Source organism: Sarcophilus harrisii, chromosome 6, assembly GCF_902635505.1.
Source record: "Sarcophilus harrisii chromosome 6, mSarHar1.11, whole genome shotgun sequence".
NCBI lineage: Eukaryota > Metazoa > Chordata > Mammalia > Dasyuromorphia > Dasyuridae > Sarcophilus > Sarcophilus harrisii.
This window is the reverse complement of record NC_045431.1, coordinates 157,244,031-157,270,554: the sequence shown is the minus strand read 5'-3', so window position 1 is coordinate 157,270,554 and position 26,524 is coordinate 157,244,031. Positions and strand designations below refer to the sequence as shown.

The following is a 26,524-nucleotide window of genomic DNA, read 5'->3' as shown; positions in this document are numbered from 1 at the left end:
GGTTACTTATGGTGTTAAGGAGGGGAAATATCTGGAACTCAATTTTTGAAAAAAAAATGTTTAAAATTACATATATTAAAGAAATAAAATATTTTAAATATATATATATATATATATTTTTGCTGAGGCAATTGGGGTTAAGTGACTTGCCCAGGGTCACATAGCTAGGAAGTGTTTAGGTGTCTGAGGCCAGATTTGAACCCAGGTCCTCCTGACTTCAGGGCTGGTGCTCTATCCACTGTACCACCTAGTTGTCCTATTGTAAATATTTTTAAAGGTTATACTTTATGTATGCTGAGGAATTACCCTTCTGGCCTCTCTCCTTCCTCTAATTCCTCCCTCCCAAAAACTTAATATATGAGCAGAAACTAATGTTAAATCTCTCCCTAGTGAAGGAGGCAGGGAATCCAAAATCATTCCAATCTCTGAGCACTCATTTGTGGGATCTATATATTTTCAGATTATCTTGTTTCTCCATTGAATTATTTTTTTTAAACTACTAGAAAGAACAGCAAACAGAAACTTTCCTCCCTAGAAAAATCTATTTGCTGAGGGGAATACTACCAAATTTTGGCTTACAAATGACATCTTTCTTCTTTATTTCAAAGAAAAAATTAAAGATGCTTAATATGCTGGAGTTAAAAAAAAACAAAACTATTTTTTTATTAGAATGTTCTTTTTAATCTACTATACTCCCAACTCTGTTCTTTCCCCCCCCCCCCCTTACTTTATTTCCCTTTTTTTTTCTCTTTATCCTTTCTCATCTCCCTACTTTTTAAATCATGGCTTATTTTGTGGTTGGCCTACAAATGAAAGGAACTTACATGTCAGTCAGCAAATATTTAAGCACCTACTATATGCCAGATGCTACTCATAGGACTATTGAATAATTGTGAAAAGCTAGAGAGACATGGGTTCATAGATTTCTATCTGGAAGTCATCTTATAGATCTAAGATAATCAAGTCCAACAGAGAAGCATGAAGCTTACAGAAATTAGGTGACTTGCTTATGGTTACAAAGCTAAAAAAAAGTGTCTTAGGTAGCATCTGAACAGAATATATTTCTGACCCCAGGTCCAACATTCTGGCCACTGGGACATTCTTCCTCTTGAATTAAATGAGTTTCACAAAGCTATTGACAAAGAACTCCAAGACAAATCTCTAATTATCCCATGATTTGTTCTTGCAAAAAAACAAAATGATGTCTTCCCAGTGAATTAATAGGAAAGCCTTTTATCCAAATTTCTTAAGGTCACATAGCAAGTTAGGAGTCAACATAGGAATTAAAAGCCTTTTCTCTTGACGTTGCTAGCATTTCATTCTCCACCATACTATTATCTAGTTTTTTTTCTAGAACCTGGCATTAGAGATTGCCTCAAGTAGGTACCTAAGTGTTTGTCAGATTTAATGGAACTTGAGTAAAATTGTTTAATGGTAATTTTTTTTTTAATTTTCAAAATATATGCATGGATAATTTTTCAACATTAACCCTTGCAAAACCCTGTGTTCCAATTTTCTCCCCCTTCTCCCCACCACCTCCCCTAGATAGCAAGTAATCCAATATATGTTAAACATGGTAAAAATATATGTTAAGTCCAATACATGTACACACATTTATACAATTATCTTGCTGCACAAGAAAAATCAAATCAAAAAGAAAAAATGAGAAAGTAAAATGCAAACAAATAACAACAAAAAGAGTGAGAATACTATGTTTTGTCCCATACTCAGTTCCCCTAGTCCTCTCTCTGGGTATAGATGGCTCTCTTCATCACAAGGTCATTGGAACTGGTTTAAATCGTCTTAATGGTAATAATTTTTAAAAATACAATAAGAAGAGACAGCTCCAAGCTTCTAGTAAGGCTTAAAACTGAAGCATGGAAGATGGACTGAACACATTTTTCTGAGGGGGGGGGGGGAACAAGGCATGGAAATCCAAGAACCATGCCAACCTCCTTGCTAAGATACGCTTAATGCAAGCCAACATTCCTTATCTCTGTTGCTTCTGCAACCAGCCACCTCCCAAAGAGAAATAAATCCAAATTCCCACATAAAATAAAGGGTTCAGACAGCAGGGAGGCCTTGCCCATTGGAGTTCAGAGTCATTTTGATGAGAGCCTTTAACTAAAATCACGATGGTTTCTGACAGTCTTCTATGGGTGATGGGGCTCAGTGGGAGATTCCCAAAGGTTAATATTTACCATCTTTGAGGGAAAATGGTTTTGTTTGCCTGTTATTTTGCTTAAATATGATTTGGTCTCTTCTCCAAACCCTAACATTTCTTGTTTATCTCTCCTCTTCATAAAATAACTTTTTAATTTGTTTGTCCCCGAAAGAGAGGAAAGAGAGCCAAATCCCAGCTCCCAAATGCATCAGATGTAGATAAGAAGAAGTTCTGACTCAGTTCTCTAATTTGGAACCTGTGTGAACTAGAATCAGATAGTTGTCTGATTGTCCAGGGGGGGGAGCTGATTTAAAGACTCAAAAGAGGGGGTGATTATCACTTAGCTAAAATTCCAGTGGGAGTTCAAAGGAAATATTTTTCAATTTTGTTTTTTGTTTGTGAACAAAAGGAATGTAAACAAATTTAAGGCCACCCACATAAATGAGGATCATAAAACTGCCATGGGTTAGGGGTATACTTTAGCTAATGTATGATTGCACTTTAGCTAATGGATGTTGAGCACTGATAAACCCATACCTCCCTGTTCATCTTAGATAAAGGTCAAGACTGAGAACAGGTCAATAAGTTGAGAGAATGGACTTTATTCAGTCTATCAGGGTAGCATTTGGTTGGTAGGAAAATAGAATTTACAACATTCCCTCTTCACCATCCATATTTCCTTCTATCTATCACCTTCCCTTCTTGTTCCTGAAGTAGGATCTTGTCCACTAACATGGATGTGAATAATGGAAGTTGCTATTGTTTTAGTTATGGCTGGGTTTTCTTGGCAAAGACACTAGAGTGGTTTACCATTTCTTTCTCCAGCTCCCTTTACAGATGAGGAAACTGAGGCAAATAGGGTTAGATGACTTGCCCAGGGTCACTGGCAAACATACAGCTGAAAGCAGTAAGTGTCTGAGGCCAGATTTGAACTCTGAAAGATAAGTCTTCCTGACTCCATACCAGGTACTCAGTCCACTGCACCACCTAGATAGCTTGTGCTTATAGTGAATTTTTTTTTTAAAAATAGAATCTGATTTCTCTGCTATAAGAAATAAGTCCTTTCTCAGGACACATGAGCCAGCTGTTCTGCTTCTTCAAGAGTTTCCTGGGGCGGTGAGAAGCTTAGTGAGTTCTGGGTATCAGAGATTGGACTTGAATCTAGGTCATCTAATCTTTTTTTTTTTTTTTTTAATGTAATTGACTTCTTTAGCATTCTGATAAGTGTTATAGATCCCTTCCCAGAAATTTGTTTTTGAATGTTTGAAGGATATTCTAAATTTCAGTTAGAGGCTAGTCAAAATAAGGCTATCATTTTCCTGCCATCCATACTCATAGATCCTCTATAATCTCTCCATGGAGCCCTGGAGAGAATCTGTGAACCCCAATTTAAGAGCCTCTGACCTAGTGCAACCCTTTTCCTTTATATATCAGTTGAAAGGAAAGACAGAGCTCGACATTAGGGGATTCTTATTTTCCTTTTTTTTCTCAAATATCTGTCCCAACTTTCCCCACCATCTCTATCCCTTCTCATTTAGCTGCCCATTCATTTCTAGAATAGCTTTTCTTAGTACAACAACTTGTCAGCTCAAAAGCACCATGTGGGGTGGGGTTACAGAAAGAAAGGCTCACATTACCTCAAAAGCTACAATAGAAATCTGTATTCTCTCCCATCGCCCAGCACAAATCATCCTGTAATCCTTTCATTTCATGCTGAAGGCTTTCTATGATAGCAACGGTAGTTCTGGCAGATGGCCCCATCACATCCTGCTTGGAACCCAGCTGCCAGGACTGCTTTTAGCTGGATATGCTTGCCAGGCACATTTCCAAGGCACACCAGTGGCATCTAGTGGTCTAGCGGTCACATCAGTGGATGGTCATTATCCTTCCTTTGCCAAGCCTTAGCCCTCGCTCAGGGACTTAGTTACAGAAGGGGAAGGGATAAGGAAGATCCCGTGGAGGCTGGAGGACAGAATGTTAAGGACCATATGCATACAAGCTGGAAAAATGAGTGACTACAACTTATGTTTGGTATTTCACTGAAATGATCCTTTAATATTCCCTTTATCAAGCCAGTTAGTCAAAAAACATTTATTAAGCACCTACTATGTTTCAGAAACTCTAGTGAAGGCCCAATGCAAAAATTCAATAATTCATCAAGCATTTATTAAGTACTTACTCTATATCTGATATTTCATTAGACAATGGACAAAACCAAACTATTTCTTTCCTAAAGAAATTTACTTAAGATAAGCACTTAAGATAAGCCAACATTTTTTAACACTCTCGCATAATTTCATAGATCTTCAGGGTCTAGATTGCTAGTCTCGATGGGGGATAAAGTGGTGTCAGTAGAAAACAACTGTGAAAGGACCAGTCCCTAAATTCAAGCAGCATTATCCCAAGATAGAATCATACCATGGAGTGTTTATATATGTGTGTGCATATGCTCGAGAGAAAGGAAGGACAAAAGGAAGGACTTTTTTTCATTTTCATTATCTCATTTTATCCTCATAATCTTGTTAATTAGGTATGGCAGGAAATGATTTATATAGCCATAAACTGACATTCAGAGATGTCAGCTAACTTGTCTAAGATCATATAGTTAACTAATCTCTTGACTTACCCTTCCCCTTCCATCATTTGCCATCATACCCTTATGGAAATGTCCAGGACCCTGAACTCAAGAGGCTTGAGAATAGGACTACCCCTAAAATCACTATATCTGCTTCCAGTGTAGACCCCCAACAGCCTTTTCTAATCACTGTCTAGAAGGGGCCTGCAGCCCTTGCTCTTGACTATCAATACCAGCTGCTGACCAATTACCACCAGTGGACAGATCAGTGATAGTACCCCTGGACCATCAGTTCTGCTTCCATCCTAGACCATCACAATCATCATCCTGTGAGACAGCTCTCAAGAAGAATGAGGCCAGATCTCTGGCATGTAGTTATTAAAGACCAGAAAAGAAAGTTTTTGTCATTAACGTCCTTGCCCCTGTCAAATGGTTCAAGATGAGAGATTGATCATTTTATCAGTGGAAATGGCACTAAGGAAGTGGCAACTGCTTTATCTCTGTACCCTAAGAAGCATGGAAACTGGACTTCTCAATCTGATGCAAACCCACAACCTTCTTTTTGCGTTGTGTGACACATTAGAATGTGATCTCCCTGAGAGCACAAACTGTCCTTCTTTTCCATTTGTAGCTCCTGAGTTTAACTCAATACTTTGCACAGTCAGTGCTTGCTTAATTTTTTTTTCATCATATAAGATCCAATTGTGTAATTTATTCAGTCGTATTCAATAGATAACCAAGAAAAATGGGGAAAAGAACTGTGTATAGGGAAGGAGGAAGGGAGGGAGGAAAGGAAAGAATTTAAGAAGGAATAGAGGGAGGAAGGAACAAATTATAAATCACGTGGAAGATCATATGTTGGTACAGAATGTAGAAGTAAATATCCAACAAGAAATACCAGGATGTTATCTGGTAGATTGCCTATTAATCTGAAGGTAAATAGCATCTTTCATCATGGGCCTCTTGCCATTGACTTGGAACATTGTTTTTTTAATTATTATTATTATTATTATAGCTTTTTATTTACAAGATATATGCATAAGTAATTTTTCAGCATTGACAATTGCAAAACTTTTTGTTCCAACTTTTCCCCTATTTCCCCCCATCCCTTCCCCCAGATAGCAGGTTGACCAATACATGTTAAATATGTTGATGTATAAGTTAAATACAATATATGTAGACATGTCCGATTATTTTGCTATACAAAAAGAATCGGACTTTGAAATAGTGTACTATTAACCTGTGAAGGAAATCAAAAATGCAGGCAGACAAAAATATAGGGATTGGGAATTCTATGTAATGGTTCTTAGTCATCTCCCAGAATTCTTTCTCTGGAGCTAGCTGGTTCAGTTCATTACTGCTCCATTAGAACTGGTTTTGTTCATCTCATTGTTGAAGAGAGCCACTTCCATCTGAATTGATCATCATATAGTATTGTTGTTGAAGTATATAATGATCTCCTGGCCCTGCTCATTTCACTCAGCATCAGTTCATGTAGGTCTCTCCAGGCCTTTCTGAAATCATCCTGCTGGTCATTTCTTACAGAACAATAATATTCCATAATACACATATACCACAATTTATTCAGTCATTCTCCAATTGATGGGCATCCACTCAGTTTCCAGTTTCTGGCCACCACAAAGAGATCTGCCACAAACATTCTTGTACATACAGGTCCCTTTCCCTCCTTTAAAATCTCTCTGGGGTATAAGCCCAGTAGTAACACTGCTGGATCAAAGGGTATGCACAGTTTGAGAACTTCTTGAGCATAGTTCCAAATTGCTCTCCAGAATGGCTGGATGTATTCACAATTCCACCAACAATGTATCAGTATCCCAGTTTTCCCGCAATCCCTCCAACATTCTGCATTATCTTTCCCTGTCGTTCTAGCCAATTTGAGAGGTGTGTAGTGGTATCTCAGAGGAACATTGTCTTGATGAGAGTAGCTAAGACTTTTACAGTTGAACATCATACAGCCTTGCCATTACGGTGTTCAGTGTTCTCATGTCTCTGCTCACTCATCTATTAACATAATTACATTTTTTAGGTAGTTTTTCTTTTCTTTCTTTTTTTCTTAAACTATTTTATTATTTCTTGCATCCCATTTTCCAAATGAAGAGCTGATAAAACATTATTATCTTAATTTTTTGCCCAAGTCTCATTGTATGTTTCTAACAGATGAATAGGGAAAGCAATGGTTTTCTGAACATCATTACTTGTATTGTTATAATCTCTCCCAATTATATAGTGTAATATCATTGCAGAATGTTCACATTGTATCTAAAACTCAGAGCCCAAAAAAGTTCTCACTGTTTATATATCCATAAGTACATATCAATAGCGGTACTTCTGTGTAAGTGGGAGTGATACAGTATCTAAGTCTCTGCATGAAGCTTTTAAAATCCCAAAGTTATCTTGGAAGGAGGAACAAGATGACTTTTGGAATACTTGACTCCTTGAGCTAGATGAAGACTTTGTATTTTTTAGACACTGATCCTAAGAATCTCTGAGTCCAACTTTCCAGGTCATCTAAAAATTAGGAATTCTGTAGGGTTGGAGGCTTTCTATGTGGGGAGACTGAAAATGAATAACAGAGCTCTTTGAGTCACCTAAGCAACCACCAAACTTTTTTAGTGGGCACTATGCTAATTTCTGGGAACATGAAGGCAAAAAGAAAAAAAAAATTAGTTCCTGCCCTCAAGTGGCTTACATTCTGTCATGAGAAATAATTTATGGGCACTGTGATACAATGTGGAAAAAAATACTTAATTTAGAATCGGGAGGATCTGTGTTCAAATATGGGCTCTGCCACTTAATACTTAATGTTAGACAAGCTTTAGTTCACCTTTCTGGGCCTCAAGTTTCTATAAAATATATACATAAGAGTTGAACTAGATATTCCAACAGATATCTTCCAGATTTATAGCTGCTTCTCTATGATCCTCTAATCTTTAAATCTGTGTGGCTCACTGTACATATCTAAATAGATTCAAAAGAAATCCAGGACGATGGTGAGGAGAGTCAGATATAGCTACCAGAGGAATAAACCGAAGGTTTCATGTAGGGTTCTAAGGCAGATGTGAGGAGGGAGTTTCTTCCAGGCCTAGATGGACTGAGTTTCAGGAACTGAAATTTCTTTGATCTATAGAGAAATGTTCACATGTGCCTTCTTAATGGAGACATGGGAGTGAGGAGAAAGAAAGAATCTGGAACTCTCTGGAAGTTTAAAAAATTTTTAATGTAAAAAATTGTTTTACTTGTAACGGAGGAAAATAAACAATTACAATCTGAATAAATAAATAGAAAAGTATTCCACAAAATTCAAGCATCAGATACTTCAGGAGTCAGCTCAAGTTGCCTGCTCTTCTTGATCCAGATTTCAATGCCATCCTGTTTGAGATAATATATTTCTCTGCTCAGGTACTTTTGGTTGCTCCCTATTGCCTCACATAAAATTCAGACTCATTTGCTTAATAAGTCAGTGTCCTCCACAATGTGCACATTTTCAGTCTTTTCCCAAAGCTATACCTATATAAACTCTACTCTTAACTACTTGTGAAACATGTCCTTTGCTTTTCTATTTTGAGAGTTTTTAAAGTAAAGTTGTTTGGGTTAAAATAGCTGTCAGAAGATGGGAGAGGGGTCACACAGGTATTCTTAACTATTTCTCTTTTCTGTAGCTTTTTTTTAACTTATCCCATCCAGGAAAGATTTCTATGACCTATTCAATTCTTCAAAAACCAGAATACATTAAAGAGTCTCTTTATTTTGGTTTGGTTTTGAGGCAAGCAGGGTTAAATGACCTGCCCAGGGACACACAGGTAATAAGTATCTGGGGCCAGATTTGAATTTTAAGTCTTTCTGACTCCAGGGCCAGTACTGTATTTACTATGCCAGTTAGCTGCTCTGAAGAGTCTTTTGGAGAACTGGTTTCTGTGTCTGCTAAATCATGTCTCCTGTGTCACTAATTGTTTTTTCTCTTTTTTCCCTTCCAGTTCCTCCGCAAATGATGTCTCCAACTATAACCATGCCTTTCCAAGAAGGAGCCCCGATCAGTACAGCTCCCAGGGAAGCATGGAGAGTTTGGAGCACAATGGCAACTATCCTCCCTGCCATCCCCTCTCTCCTGCCAAGTCCACTAGCAGCATTGATCAGCTTGCCCACCTCCACAACAAGAGAGACTCTGCTTATAGTTCCTTCTCTACCTGTTCTAGCATTCTCGAGTATCCCCCCACCAGCTTTTCTGCTCAGGAGTGTTCAGACACGGTGGCCACAATACCTGCACAAGGCAACCTGTTGGAAGGAATGAGACAGGCTGACATCCGGTACGTCAAGACAATCTATGATACCAAGCGGGGTATCTCGGCAGAGTATGAGGTGAACTCTTCGGCATTGCTTCTCCCCAGTGGAGAATCCCAAGAATCAGTGGATGACAGGTGGCATAATCATCCCAAAGGTGGCAGGATGCCACTGCTACCCTGGAACCAACAGTACTGCACTGCCCACGAAGTGGAGTCCAACAACGTAAACCACAAAGTGGGTGCTCCCATGCCCCCAACCCGGAGTGGAAGCTATGCAGTTTTCAGGCATTATGAAAGGCCTGGCTCCTGGTCTAACCTTGAGCACAACAGGTATGGCCGGCCCCAATCAAGCTTCCCCGGATCCCTAAAGACTTCATTTCCAGAAGAACATTTACACACTCTCCTCGAAAAAAGCCCAGAGAATAGTCCCCCAGTGAAGCCCAAGCAAAACTACATCCAAGCACCCCAACCAGGCCAGCCATTGCTCCCTACCAGCATCTACCCTGTACCTTCCCCTGAACCACACTTTGCCCAGATGCCCCAGCCTTCTGGAAGCAGCAATGGGATGTTATACCCAGCACTTGTCAAGGAACACGGTTATCCTGCCTCACTAAGCACTTGTGACAAGATGGTTACTCTTGAGAATGGGAATCAGAATGACCCCAGCAAGTCTGCTGCAATTTTCTACCAGGCCCCAGAGGATATTTCAGCACCTCTGGTGGAAAAACCAGAAACCAGAGACAAGTTTTCCCCATACAAGCCACATTTCACATCGGAGCCTGAGAAACTCAGGGGCACCTCCCTGAGGAAAGATGAGCCAAGGATTTTGGAAGGCAACAATATGCTCCCCAATGGGAGAGAAAGCATGCATGACAGTACACATCACATCCCCCAATCCTTGCAGATCCAGGCTCAGGAAGTCAATGAAGGCAAGCCACTTCCCAGACCCTCAGAGCCCAGGATAGCTGAATTCCAAGAGACTCAAAATGTCCGCCTTCAACCAAGACCAGAAAGAGAAGGCCTCACTGAAGACTCGTGGAGCACTTCTGGCAAAACAAGTTCAAACATTTTATCTCTCCAGACTATTTCTGAAAGCACCAGAAGGCAAGATAACCTGGAGACGGGACAAATGGGACCTCAAGAGGGAAACCCTGACAGTAGACCAGCCTGTCTCATCAAAATGAATAAAATGGAACAAGAGCCCAAAAAGACAGTACTTGACCGATGGGACCATTCAGACTGGCAAGCTTCCCATGTAAGACCTGAGGGAGGAACTAAAGGATCACCCCCTTTCCATAATTCTGAACCAAGATATGAGGTCCATGGGCAGGCATCCAACCTGACTCAGAGGCGACGTAGTTCAAGCAATGCCCTCCAGAACTCTCATTTGGGGAAACTCCACTGCTCTGTGTTGGAGAAGGTCAATAAGATTGAACAACGTGAACAAGGGACCCGGAGACCCGCAAGTGTGAGCAGCTACAGCCACAGAGCCAACAAGCTAGAACAGACACCCAGTAATAGAGGCTCTGTGATCAGCCTTGAAGACCCTCAGGGTGAAATGGGTTTCCTGGAACCAGGTCCATCCACTGGATGTGTCGAGGAGAACATGATCAAAGAGGGTAAGAAAAAATCTGAAGGGGTTTCCTGGCATCCAGCTGAACATCAACTGAAAAGGGGTGGAAATGGTAGTTATGGACCCACACATCCAGAGACTAAGCCACTCAGAAGTACTCCTCTCCTACAACGCAGCCAGAGCACCTTCCAGCTTTCCAACAAGATGGAGGAGGAAACCCCATGGAGAGAAGAGAGGACTAATAGTCCTGAATCACCACTTCTCGAGGTCCCCTTAAACCAAGCCTATCGTAACAGTATCAAACATGCTCAGTCCCGTGTCCTGGGAGCCACTTCATTCCAACGCCGGGATCTTGATCTGGGTCCCCCCATACCATCTCAGTCAAGGCGAGGAGCAAGGCAGAGACCAGCTTCTGCCCACTTGGGGCTAAAGAGCCCAGAAATAACACCGATTCCTGCTTCGCCTCATATCCCCAAGGAACGACATAGCATCAATCCAGTCGAGGGAAGCCCCCCCAAGGAAGACCCAATAGCCATGGTGACCCGGGTTGGAGGCCGGAGAAGACTGACTGCTGAACAAAAGAAGCGTTCCTATTCAGAACCTGAGAAGATGAATGAAGTGGGGGTATCTGGGACAGAAGAGCCGTCCCCCTGCTATTCCCAGAGGAGGGACCTGCCATTTGGCTTCCCAGAGAACACTGTGGCAGACAGGCGCCGCATCTTTGAGAGGGAGGGGAAAGCTTGCTCCACCCTTAACCTTTCCAGGCCTGAGTTGAAGCAACTACAGCAGACTGCCCTGGCTGACTACATTCAACGCAAAACTGGAAAGAGGCCATCTCCTTCTGCCAGTCACCGACGGGAAAGCCGCAGCCTCACTGCAGCCTCAAGTATGAATTCCTTGCAGGAACAAAACCCCTTCCCCAGGAGAGGGTCTGCCACCCTGCCCACAGAATTGGTCAGAAACTTGGACAGAAACAGCCTTGAAATGCGGGGTGTACGAGATCGGAGTAGTTCCTTTGCCAACAACCATCTCCGTGCTGAAAGGCACTGGCATCCCAAGAGGGAATCACCACGGGTGGATTGGCTCGGAGAGGCCAGTGGCCAGCCCAGTCTTCCACAGAAAGTGAACTGGACCCATGAGAAGCAAGCTGCCCTGGTAACTAAAACCAGGGGGCCAGGAAAGTCCATGTCGGCCGAAGATCTGCTAGACAGGTCAGATGTTCTGACTGTCCCTTTCCATTCGAGGTCCAGGTCATCCCCCATCTCAGATAAGAAATGTCAGGTATGTGCAATGTACCTTTATACCCATGGGAAAGTGAAGTAACCGTCTCTATTAATGGCCTCAGCTCCTCTCTCACTGTGCCCCTCACTTCCCTTTTCATATGAGAAAACAAAAATTGTTTTTGCAAGGATCATAGATTTAGAGCTGAAAGGGACCTTATTAGTCATCCAACCCGATCATCAATAATTGAGGAAACTAAAACCAAGGTATTCAGAGGGAAAATTCACACTTAGATCCTCCCACCCCAGATTCCTCCTAACTCCAAGCAGAAAAGAAGTCATAGAGACAACACAGGTACAGATGCCAAAGACAGCAATATTTTAGTCCCTCTTCAATAAAGAAAAGTCATTTTTTTTTAAATGAAAAACTCATTTTGATTCAACTCTCCCAAAAAGAGCTCAATCACTGTACCACTGATTGTATCTCAGTGTTTAAAAATTAATATAATGACTATTCTCACTTCTGTGAGTACTCCAAATCATAAGAAATTCAGCCCCAAATTTACTTTTCTTAGATCCTAATATATTTAAAAGTCAACATGACTATCATATTTATTCACAGTACAGAGTCTAATCCTCTGAAGGATCAAGAGATGCCTATTATTATTATTATTATTTGATGTTATTTAGTCATTTTTCAACTCTTCATGATCCTATTTGGAGTTTTCTTGGCAAAGATTCTAGGAATGGTTTCCCATTGCCTTTTCCAGCTCATTTTACAGATGAAGAAGCTGAGGCTTTTCCAGGGTCACACAGCATCTAAATGTCTAAGGCTGGTTTTGAACTCAAGTACTCCTGATTCCAGGCCTTGCACTCTGTCCATTGTGCCACCAAGCTGCCCCTTGTCTTATAGAAATATAAATGACCCCACAGAAGCCACCTGCCAATTAGAATGAAAAAGTAGGTGGTCTACATTTCTGGTGCTTATTTAATTTTAAGACCCATGAATCCGTACCTCCCTGAGTGCAATTGTTAGTAAATAAGTAGAATTTTCTCAGTTTTTGAGGATTCAGTTGATTTTCAGAAGTTTGTTCAAATTTAATGAAAATAGTGGAGTCATATTTTGAGGTGGGAAAAGAAGAGATCATTAGAGAACTTTCATCTCAGTAAAATCGGACAAGGATGATATTAACATCATTATCATAATCAGGCCTAATTCCAAGCACCAAATCATGCTGTTTTCAAAATACTGGCACCTAAATACACCTGCTGAACAAATTATGCTTCTATGAGAGATAGAATGGAGAAGGCACTGCATCTGGTGGCTTTGAGGATTGAGTTCAAATCCTACCCAAGGTACTCACTAGCTGTGTGACTCTGGGCTTTTAGCCTCTCTGTGTCTCAGTTTCCTTATTTATAAAATAAAGACAGAGGTAGGAAGGAATTTGACTTAATGGACTCTACTAATGGTTTCTTTCCACTCTAAAACTATGGTCCTATTTTATCAAGGGGGAATGATATTGCATGGGGAAATCTCCTGAAAGGAATTTCCTTCACTCTGATTATCTGTTTGGCCCAAATCCTCTTAACTTTGCTGAATTGGGTTTAGCTTAATTCATTTGAGAGCTTTTGCTCATTTTAAAATTCAGGTGTGTTACCTGCCCTTTCCCACCTATTTTCCTTCTTTCCTTCCTGCTGCTTTAGACAGTTAGACCATAAAGTCATCTGAAAACAAAAGATCCCATTTAAAATTTGAGCTGAGAGTCATGGGCCAAACTTCACAATTAACTCGCCTCAGTGGTTTCAGTTGGGAAGTTAGCATAGGGCTCTTCCTAAGGAATAACCTTGTTCTGTGAAGGAACCTCTGGGTGGTCAGTAATGCTGGGATCCTTCTCTATTCAAGGATTTGCTTCTGAGGGGAAATATTGATCACAACCTTCTTGGAAAGACTCCATCCTGCACAGCTGGCCCTGGATCCAGGTACGCATATTACTTGCAGCCTCCTTTTCTTACAAGGTCATATGTAGTGTTCTCTGTTTCTCTGTCTGTTTCTTTCTTTGTTTTTGTCTCAGTGTGTGTGTGCCTTTCTCTGACTTTCTCTCTGTGTGTATTTTTCTCTCTATCTTCTCTCTCTCTCTCTGCACGTGTATTTCTCTCCATGTCTTCTGTGTGTGTATAAGTTTCTGTTTTCCCTTTGTGTGTGGGTGTTTCTGTGTGTGTCTTCTCTTATCTTCTCTCTGTGTGTGTCTCTGTCTCGTTCTCTGTCTTCTCTATATGTGTTTCTTTGTCTGTCTGTCTCTCTCTCTCTCATACACACACACACACACACACACACACACACTTCTTTCACAGCTCTATAAGCAAATAAATGAAAGACAATTCATGAATTTTGGCAGTACTCTACACAGTAGTCAGTGTGTTACCAACTTTAAACATCCAACATCCAGCTTTAAACAGATGCTTTTTACTTTTGCATTTTCAATATGCCTTTGATGAATAATTATACATTAGGATTTGAGTGTGAGGACTTTACAAGAAATTTGTTTGCTTTTAGGAGATCAACCTAGACATAATACTTGTAATTAACTTAGAACAATGCTGGGGACAGCATAGGCATTTAATGCTTTTTCCCTTCCTTGAAGTCAGAGTCTTGAGCAGAGCAGATTCCTCTTCTTCATTCTATCCTAAGAAAGTCTTATATATTCACTCTTTATCCCAAATCACATTGAAGGAAATATCTGGAGAAGAATCCCTTCATAAGCTAGTCTATAAAACGAGACACTGAAATAGGAAAATTATTTTATTTATTTAATATCTTTTCCCAGTTACATTCAAAACATTTTTTAACATTTGTTTTTTAAATTTTTAAGTTCTAGGTTCTCTCTTTTATCCCCACACATAATTAAGAAATCAAATGTGAAGTTATGCAAAACATTTCCATAAAAATCTCCCAACCTAAAGAAAAATTAAGTGAGAGATAAAAAGAGAGAGGGAAAGAAAATATACTTCAATCTATATTCAGACATAGTTCCATCTCTGGATATAGATAGGATTGTTTCTCATAAGTCCTTTAGAGTAGACATGGATGACTGTACTACTGAGAAGAGCAAAGTCATTCATAGCTAGTCATCCCAGAACATTGCTATTACTTTGTATCCAATACATTTCACTTTGCTTGAGTTCATGGAGGACTTTCCAGGGTTTTTTTCCCCTAAGAGCATCCTGCTCATTGTTTCCCATAGAACAATAATATTCCATTGCAAACACGTATCACATTTTATTGAGCCATTACCCAATTGATGGAAACCTTAAAAAAGGAAAATTACCTGAGGCAAAATTTCTAGAATTCTAGAATAATGAAGTTTGGGGAATGTGGTTTTATTGTTCAAAGTATTAACAAAAATCCTTTAATGAGAAAAGGGAAGAGAGTAAGCACATTTATTAATATTGTTTGCAGATTATTGTTTTGTTTTTCAAAGAATTAGCTATTAAAGATCCCTTAACAGAAGGAGGAAAGCAATAAGCATTTATTAAGCACCTACTATATGCAGAACACTAAGCTCTTTAGAAATATTAATTCTCACAACAACTCTGAAATATAGGTGGTATTATGAACCCCAATTTATGGTTAAGGAGACTGAAGAAGTTAAAATTAAGTGACTTTCTCAGGGTTTTTGTTACTATTATATCATTCACTCATGTCCAACTCTTCATGATCCTGTGGACCACAGCATGCCAATGTTGTCCATTCCTAGCAAAGATATTAGGGTGGTTTGCCACTTCCTTCTCCAGTGAATTTAGGTAAACAAGTTAAGTGACTTGCCCAAGATCACACAGCTAGTAAGTATCTGAGACCAGATTTAAACTAAGGTCTGACTCTATCTAAGGTTCAGCACTCCGTCCACTGAGCCACCCACTTCCTAAATAAACAGATTAAGTGACTTCTGCAAGGTCCTACAGCTAGTAAGTGTGTGAGACTGCATTTGAATTCAGGTCTTCAGGGTCTCCCAAGCCCAGCAGTCTGTATGCTATGGCGTAACTTAGCTGCCTCCCTTCTTGGAAGGGAGACATAATAGACATCTAGATGAAACCTGAATATTTGAGATTTTCCTAAAAGGAAAAAAACAACTTTTTAAGTGGAAACTTCCAAAGAGAATTTTTATGCCTGTGAAGTGTCCTCCTGTGGTTCTGGTGTCATAAAATAGAACCAGCCCATGTGGTCTGGCTCTGATTTTGTTTGTCTTTTTGGTCTGGATTTGTGATAATGTTGTTGTGGAAACTTGGTCCTCTGGTACTGGTCAAAGAGTTCCAAATTGTTACTTGAGGCATTGAGAAGTTAAGGAATTTGTTCATCTCTACCTGGAGGGGGGTGGGGGGGATGCAGAAGCCTGATGCTCAGCATAACACCTTTGATTTGCTTTTTTAGTGACTTGGGCTGGTTCATCTCTCCTGATGTACCCTGGTAACTCATCACACAATTTAGTGCACTGGAGCTCAGAACTCTAGGCATTTTCTAGCTTCAGACTCCCTTGTAGCTGGAATTATAGGCTTGTGCTGCCATAGGGAGCCAGCTGGTGACATAGTGGATAGAACATGAGGTCTCAAATAAGACAGAATGGAGTTCAAATCTGGCCTTGAACACTTACTAGATGTCTGATCCTGGTCAAGTCATTTAACCTTTGCTTGCCTCAATTTTCTTGTTTTAAAAAAAAATAAAATAAAATGAAGCTAATAATAACACCTATCTGCCAGGATTCTTGTAAGGATCAAATGAGGTAATATCTATAAATCACTTAAGAGTACATAATAGGTGCTTAATAAATGCTTGCTTCTTTTCTTTTTTCCCTGCTATTTAATTAAAATACTTTTATTTATATGTCAATTCCACAGTTGTGTTCCCTATTTCAAATAGCTATTGTTCCCTTTCCCAGTTTACATTAGTTTGTTCTGCAATGTACTCCAACAGGAAGTAGGTTATTAGATTACCTGCTAGTCTGCCAAGAGCAGCATTCCAAGATTATTCTTACTGCCTTAGCCAGGATTAATTTCATCGCAAAGCTGTCTTTCCGGCTGCAGTACTTAGGGTGAAGCATGTGCTAGCTAATCTTTCATCCCTGGTCAAGGCTCACCCCCACTTTGAAAATCTATCAGGATCCACAAGAGGTGAGATGGAAAATGGAAAGGATGGGGGGGAGAGACACTTTCAGGATCCTCTTATCTGAAATCAAGGTCTAAAACTCCTTGACCTACAAAAAGTCTTTTGGTTCTCAGACTACAAAATGGGCCATTATGAAAAGTTTATTTTTCCTTCTCTTTATGAGAGAAATCTTTTTAAATTTTATTATAATCTAAAGATATCAACAAATCTAAATATTTCAATATGTAAAGAATAGAAAAGAAAAATAGTATATGAAATTATGAGAGCAGTTTTATTTTGTTAAATTTAATACAATAGTAAAATTGCCCCACCTTCTCTCATCTTTTCTGAATATCTGTTCTCCTAAATAGATTTTCAAATGGACATTCTATTCTTTATCACTTCCCAGCAACCTAACTGACATATCCTCCCTAGTAACAGATAAATATGGTCAAACAAAAACAAATTCACACATTGGCTGTATCTGAAAGCATAATAACTAACAATTTGCATAGCACTCTAAAAATATCATCTCATTTTATCTTCACAACCCTGAAACATACATGCTATTATTACCTTCTTTTTATAGGGAGAAAACTAAGGCAGGCAGGGGTGACTTGCTTAGGGTCCCTTAGTAAATGATTGGATTTAAATTCAGGCTATCTTAACTCAAGTCTACTGTACCACCTAGCTGAATCATTCTCTACATCTAATCTATTACCTTTATGTCAAAAGGTGGGAACATGATTTATCACCAAATTTCTAATTTTATGATGGGCCATTGCAATTAGTCACTACATCTAATCTATTACCTTTATGTCAAAAGGTGGGAACATGATTTATCACCAAATTTCTAATTTTATGATGGGCCATTGCAATTAGTCAGCAAGTGTTGACTAAGAACTATGTCCTAGACACTGTACTATACAAAGAAAGGTTTAAAAAAATAGAAAAATAGTCCCTGCCACCAAGGAGTTCATAGTCCTATGGGTGATAAAACATGCTAGCAACTATTTACGAACAAGATATAGAGAGAATAAGGTGAAGATAGGGAAGGCACTAACATTAAGCCAAAAGGCTTCTTGTAGAAAGTAAGATTCTAGCTGAGACTTGAGGGAAACTAGGAAGCAGAAAGGAGAGTCATAGGATTCAATCAGTGAAAATATATATGTGTGTATGTGTAAAAGAGTAAGAGAGAGACATAGACACAAACACATACACACACACAGAGACTCAGAGGCAAAGAGAGACAGAGAGAGAGTGACTTTCTCCTAAATGCTTTTGTGACTATTGCTCTTTTTCCCTCTATGACATTTTGTTCTTTCCAGTTTCTTTGTTGTCATTGTATATCTTGTTTTCTTGGTTCTACCCTCTTCATATTATACCTATTCCTATAAATTTTCTCATGCTTCCTTCAAGTTTTCATGTTTATCATTGTTATGCCAGATATCTGAAAGATTAATGTTAATGTTTTGTTTTTTGCCTTTTTTACAAAACCTGGTATATCTCTCTAAGAAGCCTCAGGATACAAGTAGCATGATGAAGTTAATTAAAAGATTTGCATCATTAAACATCAGATTACAATTTCAATTACTATCCTGCTGGAGAAATCTAACATTAAAAATTAGGTTAGCCATATCAAGCCCTGAAGATCAGATGAGGGATAATATGGCAGTCCAAAAGCAGAGACCATCCATAAAGCATACTAGATTTCTACTGTACATTTTCAAACCCACCAATAGGAACAGACAAGTTGTTCACATTCAATAAGGATCCAAGGATTTAAGAAGTTTGCATCTAGCATCTGATCTATCAGATCTCATATCTACAAATATGTAGCCAACCAATGGCATTTAAAAACAACAACAACAACATTTAGATTGCATATAGTTGGAATCTTCATATGGTGTTTTTTTTTCTTGCCTCTTTTTGAATTATTTATGCTTGGCATCTGATGATTTTTAAGGATCATGCTTATTCCTCTAATTTAGACCTACTCATTGGGGAAGGAGCTACAGTTTATTGAAAGTTCCCAGTCAAGTGTATAAATACCAAAACTCTCTTTGTCTTCAGACTCACTGAGATAATCAACTATCCTCAGGGGATTTGCACATTACAATCTGTGAATCTTTACTGAAATCTTTCCCTTCTTCAATCTTGGTATTAATTCCTACACAACATTTTTAATTCCTCCCACAATCACCACATACTATCTGCTCCTTAATCCAGAAGTAATTACTGCCTGCTTCTCTAGGGGAACCTTGCTACATTTTTTACTTCTGGAGAATCACATTGTTGTACTCATAATTCATATACAATTATGTCACTGCATTAAACTCACAGTTACTGATATAGCCACATCAAGGGTTTTTTTTTTTAATGTATTACATTATTAGCAGCATTGAATAGCAGACCTTTAAATATGTATTCATTGTAGGAATATAGTGTATTGATTTTTATAGCTATAAGACATTGGGGAAAAGTTTAAAAAATAAATTTCCCCCCAAATAAGCAAAATATTAACAGGATTTTTTAAAACCCAGACCATCACACTAATGAAAGAGGGAGTATCACTCAGATTGGATATCAAAATTATGAAATCTCCCCAAATTCTTTCTAGAAAATAGTAAGAAAAACAGTTAAATTTAACTCCAAATTTCAGAATCTGATAAGAAAAATAAAATTAACATTTTCAGAGTAAAAAATATGTCTCATGCTAGAGGAATATGTTTGAAAAAAAAAAAAAGGAAAAATCATGTTCAAAATTGCTATTCAAAATAGTAATTTTTAAATATAGTATTCAAAAATCCCCTAAGCAGAGAAAGAAAAAAAATTAATTCTCAGAACCTCTCCCACTTTGAATAATACTGGTTGTAATATATTGTGCTAGTGAGATGGCAAGTCATTTTCTCTCTGCCCTAGAAAGTTATAAAAATGCATTGATAGCTCTTTCCTTAGGATATGAGACCCCAGTCAGAAATCTCAATTTGGCAAAGACAACAATCTCTCTTTCTCTCTGTCTCTTGTCTTTTGTCTTTTTCTCTCTCTTTTTCCCCCTTACCCCTGGCCTTTCCCAGTTCAACCCTACCTCCCCACTTCCAAACACACACACACACACACTTTTTTTTTGTATTAAAGTTTATTTTCAAAACATATGCATAGTTTTTAACATTCACTTTTGCAAAACCTTGTGTTTCAAATTTTTTTCCTTCCCTTCTCCCCACTCCCTCCCCTATGCAATAAGTAATCTAATATGTTAAACAACACATAACTTTCAATAATACATTTTTAAAAACCAAAACTCCCATCTTCATATTTGAAGAAAAAGAATATTAGGAACTTAATTGAATCTTGTAAATAAAAGCTTTAAACTAGCCCTCACAAATATTTTTCTATACAAGCTTTCTTTTCCAATGAAGAATTATATATGTAACATATGTATAAGATATATGTATGTGTATATGCACATATTATATTATATTATATATCACTGAAGTGTTCCCTTCTTTGCTTATAACCCTAGAGCAGTTTTCTCAAACTCTTAGAGGAGTTAGTAAGTTCATTCTTCTCTTTCTTAATAGCTTTTCCTTACCTCAAGTGCTATTTTTGACCCAATACCTCATCAGCTCCTTCCTGTAGAATCCGTTACTTATCTCTGACCTGGATTTGCAAAGATAGTTGACTTCCTGTGAAAGATTAGAGAAAACAGTTCTATTTCTCTGAGGGGGCCTTCTTAACCCACCGGAGGCTCTTGGCAATCTGTGAGGTACATCTTCCCTCGGCTTTTGTCTTCTCATTTCATATTTGCTGCTCCTGTGCTTATTTCTCACTCTAGGCAGTTTAATTATTCAGAAAGAAGCTATGAAGAGAAATCATCTCTTACACATCACCCAGGGCCTCACAAAGTACCAAATGGATCATCTGTTCTCATGGAATGTTCCAAGACCCTAGAACCTCAAAGGCCTATCAACAGATCTCCAGCCTTTGGGCCATCACCAGGAGGAAGGCAAGGTCCTTTCATAGACGCAAAATCCTCACAGATTAACCCTTTTAAATCAGCTCAGACCAACTCCACCTATCCTTCTCAGCCTTACCTGTATGCAGACAGAGATGCCCCAGCTGGTAGGCAATCTTCTCCAATGGACACACCTGCAGCTGTCTTCAGAAATAATGGTCACATCCTGACACAGTCCCATAATCCAAGAGACCTTGAAGACAACTGCCTTGAGAGTTTAGCCGAAAATGGAATGAAGAAAAATAAGGGACCTCTACCTCAGAAGCCTCCTCCCTCTCGAGTGAAATGGGCCCACTCACTCAGAGACGACAACTCAGTGGAGCCCTCTTCATCTTCTGGGGTACCAAGTCAGAAGCACTATGAGCAACGCCAGAGCCTCCCCAACCCAAACACTACATCTAACCCCAACAGTCCCCTAGGACTCTTCACCGGGCCTGGAAAGATCTCCCTCAGAATATCTGAATCAGCCTTTCAAGCCATCCCATCCCTTCAGGACGAAGGTGATGATGACGTGTTTGTGCAAGATTTGAGACCCAGTTCCACTTTCAAAACTCTGTCCATGTTACCCCCACCACCACCATCACCCCCTCCACCTCCTCCTCCTTCACCTCCTTCACCTCCTTCTGAGGACCGGAAAACACTGAGGAACAGCTTGGAAGAGTTTCCTCCTCCTCCTTCCCCAATTATATATGAAGCATCAGGAGCCCCAACCAATGAAACTTATGAAGACACCTGTACCAGGTGAGGAGAATTCTGGTTAGGACAGGTCATGCCTTGAGTTTAGATAAGTTTTCCACAGTGTGTGATATTCTCCTCAGATTCTAATTCATGTCAATGTTCCTTCTAGTGACCACAAGATAGCCTGATTTGGAGGCAAATGTCCTAAACCAACTCAGTTGGAGATGGCTATCCCAGTGTTTGCCCATGGAATCTTTACAAAGAATGACCCAATTTTATTCATTCAGAGGGCTTGTTGATTGTAGAGAGGGAAGCCAGAGATCAGAGAAACCAATCAATGCAATGATCTCCCTTGCATGGATGATCTATTTGAAATCAGAAACAAGCCCCGTATGAATCCATCAACAGTAGATTTACTCAATTATCTCTCAATAGTTTAAGAGTCCTGGGAATTCAGAGGCAAGAATTCCACAACCACATACCCACTGACACATCTTGGAGAAGGCTATTTAATTTCCTTTTAGATAGTTTGCAACTTCTCTATTGAGGAGGAATATGACTACAGAGTTCAGAGTCCTTAAGGAAATAAAGCTATCAGAGCAATTGTCTTCTTAGAGCTTCTTCACCTATTTTGTCTGTGGTGGACCTTTTGGCAATCTTAACAACCCCTTTTCAGAAAAAGTTTTTTTAAAAACAAGACTTAGTGTTTAAAAAAAAACTCATGGGATTACAAAGGAAACTGATATTTAAAGTAACAAGTTTATGATAAGAAACCCTGTGTTTATTAGCTCATCAGAATAAAAAGCCTTGATCTGAGGAACTTGGGGAACTTCAAAGTTCATATAATTTTTTAAAAAATAAATAAACTTTGGGCAGCTGGATAGCACAGTGGCTAGAGTACTGACCTGAAGTCAGGAGGATCTGAGTTGAAATTCAACCTTAAACACTTAACATTTACTAGCTGTGTGACCCCAATTGCTTCACCAAAACATAAATAAACAAACTTACAGATCCTCTAGGGACAAATTCAAATAGGAAAAAATCTCTCCAGGAACATGTTGCCTTAGAAAACCACAAATTAATATTAAATTGCTTTGTATTTTAATTTGTTATTTTCCAATTACATTTTAATCTGGTTGGGGCTACCCTAGGAATGAGTTTGACCTTGCAGAGGGAACTTACAAAATAGCCCATTTCATTTGAGGATAGATCAAATTATGAAGTCTGAAGTTCTTCCTTGAGTAGAAATCTTTTTCTCTTTTACTTTCCTGTACCCATTTGTCATAGTTCTGCCCTCCAGGGATCCTCTCTCTCCCTGCCCTTTTTCTATTTTTCATGAAAGAGCTCCCCTTCTCATAGCCACAACTAGCTCTCAACTATTATGTTACATTATTATGTTATGTCCCTTATGTTTCCATTTATTATCCCTTTTGCTTTCCCACAGCAATTCCACAAGATTGTCCAAGTTGACGATTGCAGATTCTCAAAGGAGCAGCCCAACCCCAGCTTCTAAATCCAACATTTTCATCAAAGCTCTAGGAGCTAAGCAGACAACCTCATTACCCACTCCTGATGGCCAGCACCAGTCGACCGGAACTCATGTGGAGCACTCTAGCCCAGAGCAGATGCTTTCCACACAGGCCCAAAGTCTCAACCAGAAGCCTGGCAACCCGACTCAGGAAGTGGAAAAGAGCAATCCCAGCCCTGAGAAAACACCAGAGGACATCAGGAGAGAGAGTTTGGTCAAGCAGATTGTTCACCAAGACAAATCCCTTGCCGGTATTTTGGATCCAGATTCCAGAATGAAGACTACCATGGACCTGATGGAAGGTTTGTTTCCACAAGGCCCAGGTTCCCTGAAGGAAAGCAATACACAGCGAAAGGCAATACAAAGAAGTACCAGTTTCCCAGTATCTGAAGGGAGTAGGTAAGTCCCTGTTAAGCATTAGATTTACAATTTACCTATTGGCTATTCCTTGTGCAGGAAAAATAGTGTATGGCCTAATGGATATATTAGTAGGTTTGGGGATCAGGAAAACCTCTACCAAATTTGGCCTCTTCCACTAGTTGGGTGATTTTGAGCAAATCATTTCACTTTTTAAACTTCAGTTGCTTCATCTGAAAAATGAGAATTTCAGTAGTACCTTTGACAAGAGAGGATAACAGTGAAAGAGTAATTAATTTGAAATCTTGGATTTGAATAAAATCACACAAAAGTTCTCTTCTAGCTCTGAATCTAGGGTTCTATGATTTTGCAAATAAATTCAAAATTCTTGACATTTGGCATATGATTATCCTAGACCTCGCATCAATCAATCACAGGTATCTTCCTTGCCCCAAAACCTTAATGATATTTTATCTTTGGAAGCTTTTTTCATTCAACAAACATTTATTAATCACCTCAGAAGGATAAAAGGCAATCCCTGACATCATTGAGCCTGAAGCCCAGTTAAAAAAAAAAAAGGGGGGGGGGGGAAGGTTTGAAAAAAACAGACTCTGCTTCCATAAATCATTTGGGCCAGTTTCACAACAACTACAGGATTTCATCCCTCCAGGATTAATGCACAGTCAACCAATAAAAATATGTTAAACACCTATTATGTGCCAGGCACTGTGCTAAGTGTTATAGATATAAATACAAATAAAAAACAGCCCCTGCCCTCAAGAAACTTACTAATGGGGCAGAATAACATAAAAGGAGGGCAAAAGACAAGACAGAAGAGAAGAGTAGGAAGTAGGTTGAAAGGCAAGAAAAGCCTCTACATGGAGAAGAAATCCAAAGCAGTATTAACTGGAGGGAACTAGAGAGAAAACTGTGCTGAGAACCTAGGCTCTAGGCTCTGTCCTTTATTCATAAGGGCAGAGATTACTGATGTCAATACAAGGCAGATTGAATCTTGCAGCATGGTGAGAATTTTCAGTGATGAGTTTCCTGGGGAAGTAAAGCATGGTGAAAAGTTTCAAAGGCCAAGGAAAAAGAAAGAAGTAGCAAATAGCTTAGATTAAGAATTTCAGTGCATGAATAATCAAAGGGAGGGAATAAAATGTAAGACTGGTGGTTTCTTCCAAAGAGCTGGGGAAAGGTCCAGTGTTTTCCTATCCTGAAAATCTGGGAAGTTCTGAAAAAGAACAAACTATTGTGCCTGATAAAGAACTTCATTTAATACCTTTGCAATACTGAGTACAACACCCAGCTGTACCACATCACCAGCAAGCATGTTGACATCTTTTCCTTTTAATTTTTTTAGTCTTTTGGTTGCTTTTACTAGATTAGTCCAGCCCTTCAAGATAATGATGGTTTTTGTCTGATTTCTTTCATTACTGCTTTATTGCAATAATAATTTAAATTTTTTTTATCTTTCAATGAAAATTATGTAGCTTGACATATTAGGCAGGTACTTGGCAGCAAGTAGTTTCACAAATCTAGCAAATGCTTTAGACTAAATAAAAGGCAATAGTCTTTTATTCAAATATGAGCTTAGCTTGTTAGAAATGTCCAACTTATTCTGCATAACAAACAGAAACAATAGCATTTTGAAAGTGAAATAATTAGAATTTTTGAGTAGAAAGGAACTTCAGAAGCCATCTGTCCCTACCTGAAATGTGAATCCCTTAAAAAAGAGTTGTGTTTTATTTCTAAGGCTATTTGTCTTTGTATGAGCTCATAAATGCTGTCCAGTTCTATTAACTACCTTCTAGTTAGAACATGGTCAGTCATAGGTTTTGCCCTAATAATGACCAAGGAGTTTACCCCTATTCTGTGATCATAGAGTAGACTTTCCCAAATGCATACTAGCTAGCTATAGCAGATCTATGCCATTCCTTAAAGGTGGGAAGAGGGAATAAAGGGAAACAAACATTTATTAATTTTTATAAATATAAATTTTTAATTTTTTTAATAAATAAAGGTAGGTAGGCAGGTAGATGGATGAATATACACATACAAAGTAAATACAAGATAATTTTGAAGTACTAGCAACTGTTAGAGTGGGAAATCAATTGCTTGAACTGAGTCTATATAACTATCATTTTGTCCTTCCATCCAGTAACTCAAAAGAATTCAGTTAAAATAAAAATACATTGTTTGGGCAACCACATAATTATGATCCTTTAGAAATTTATCCATTTTTTAAGATTTGAAATAAATGGCCCTTCCTACATTATATTAATGATGACTAATTATCAATGTGAAGAACTTGCCAGAAAGAATATCTTTATTTGAAAATAAGTTCCTTTAAAGGGGTTTCCCAGCAAAATTTTGGTGGATTATTAAAAACATACTTTGGTCTGCAATATTAATACCCTTTTGTGTTTCAAGGATTTGAGACTAGGAAATTTGCAAAAGACTAGTCTACGCCACCTACTGGTAGAAAGAAGCATTTTACTTTGTTATGTTTCAGCATAAGCTTCTATAGACATCAAAAAAATCAGAATCTACCCCTATTAGTCACATAAAATGTCTAAAAAACAATACCCGATTTTAAGTCAACTAGACTAGTTAGACATGACTTCATTTTCTCCTATTTTTCAACATGCTAGTTTATGAAAAAAAATTTGCTTTTTTGTTGGTAACTAGAATATATTAAACATCTACTATCTGTATCTGTTTGATCTGGGTACAATATAAATACAAGGGAATTAACTGAAAGCCCTTTTGAGGCTAAATTATCAAATAAACCTTTAATAATTCAAAAGACTATTGAAGTCATACATATCAAAAAAAATACCTAACTTAGGGGCAACTAGGTGGTACAGTGGATAGAGTCAGGAGTTAGGAAGATCTGAATTCAAATCCGGCATCAGATACTTAATAGTTGTGTGATCCTGGACAAGTCACTTAAATCCTATTTGCCTATAAAAT

At 38.7% G+C, this 26,524-nt stretch overlaps 1 protein-coding gene across 2 annotated transcripts in view; it reads left to right on the top strand.

Moving 5' to 3' along the window:
- The window catches only part of SHROOM3 (shroom family member 3), a 155,996-nt gene that overhangs the window by 115,880 nt on the left and 13,592 nt on the right, over positions 1-26,524 (top strand). For both annotated transcript variants that reach the window (XM_012551990.3, XM_031941897.1), the window contains exons 4-7: positions 8,735-11,894; positions 13,737-13,813; positions 20,806-21,726; positions 23,108-23,590. In XM_012551990.3, coding sequence (XP_012407444.2) covers positions 8,735-11,894; positions 13,737-13,813; positions 20,806-21,726; positions 23,108-23,590 — 4,641 coding nt within the window. The remainder of the gene's footprint in view (positions 1-8,734; positions 11,895-13,736; positions 13,814-20,805; positions 21,727-23,107; positions 23,591-26,524) is intronic.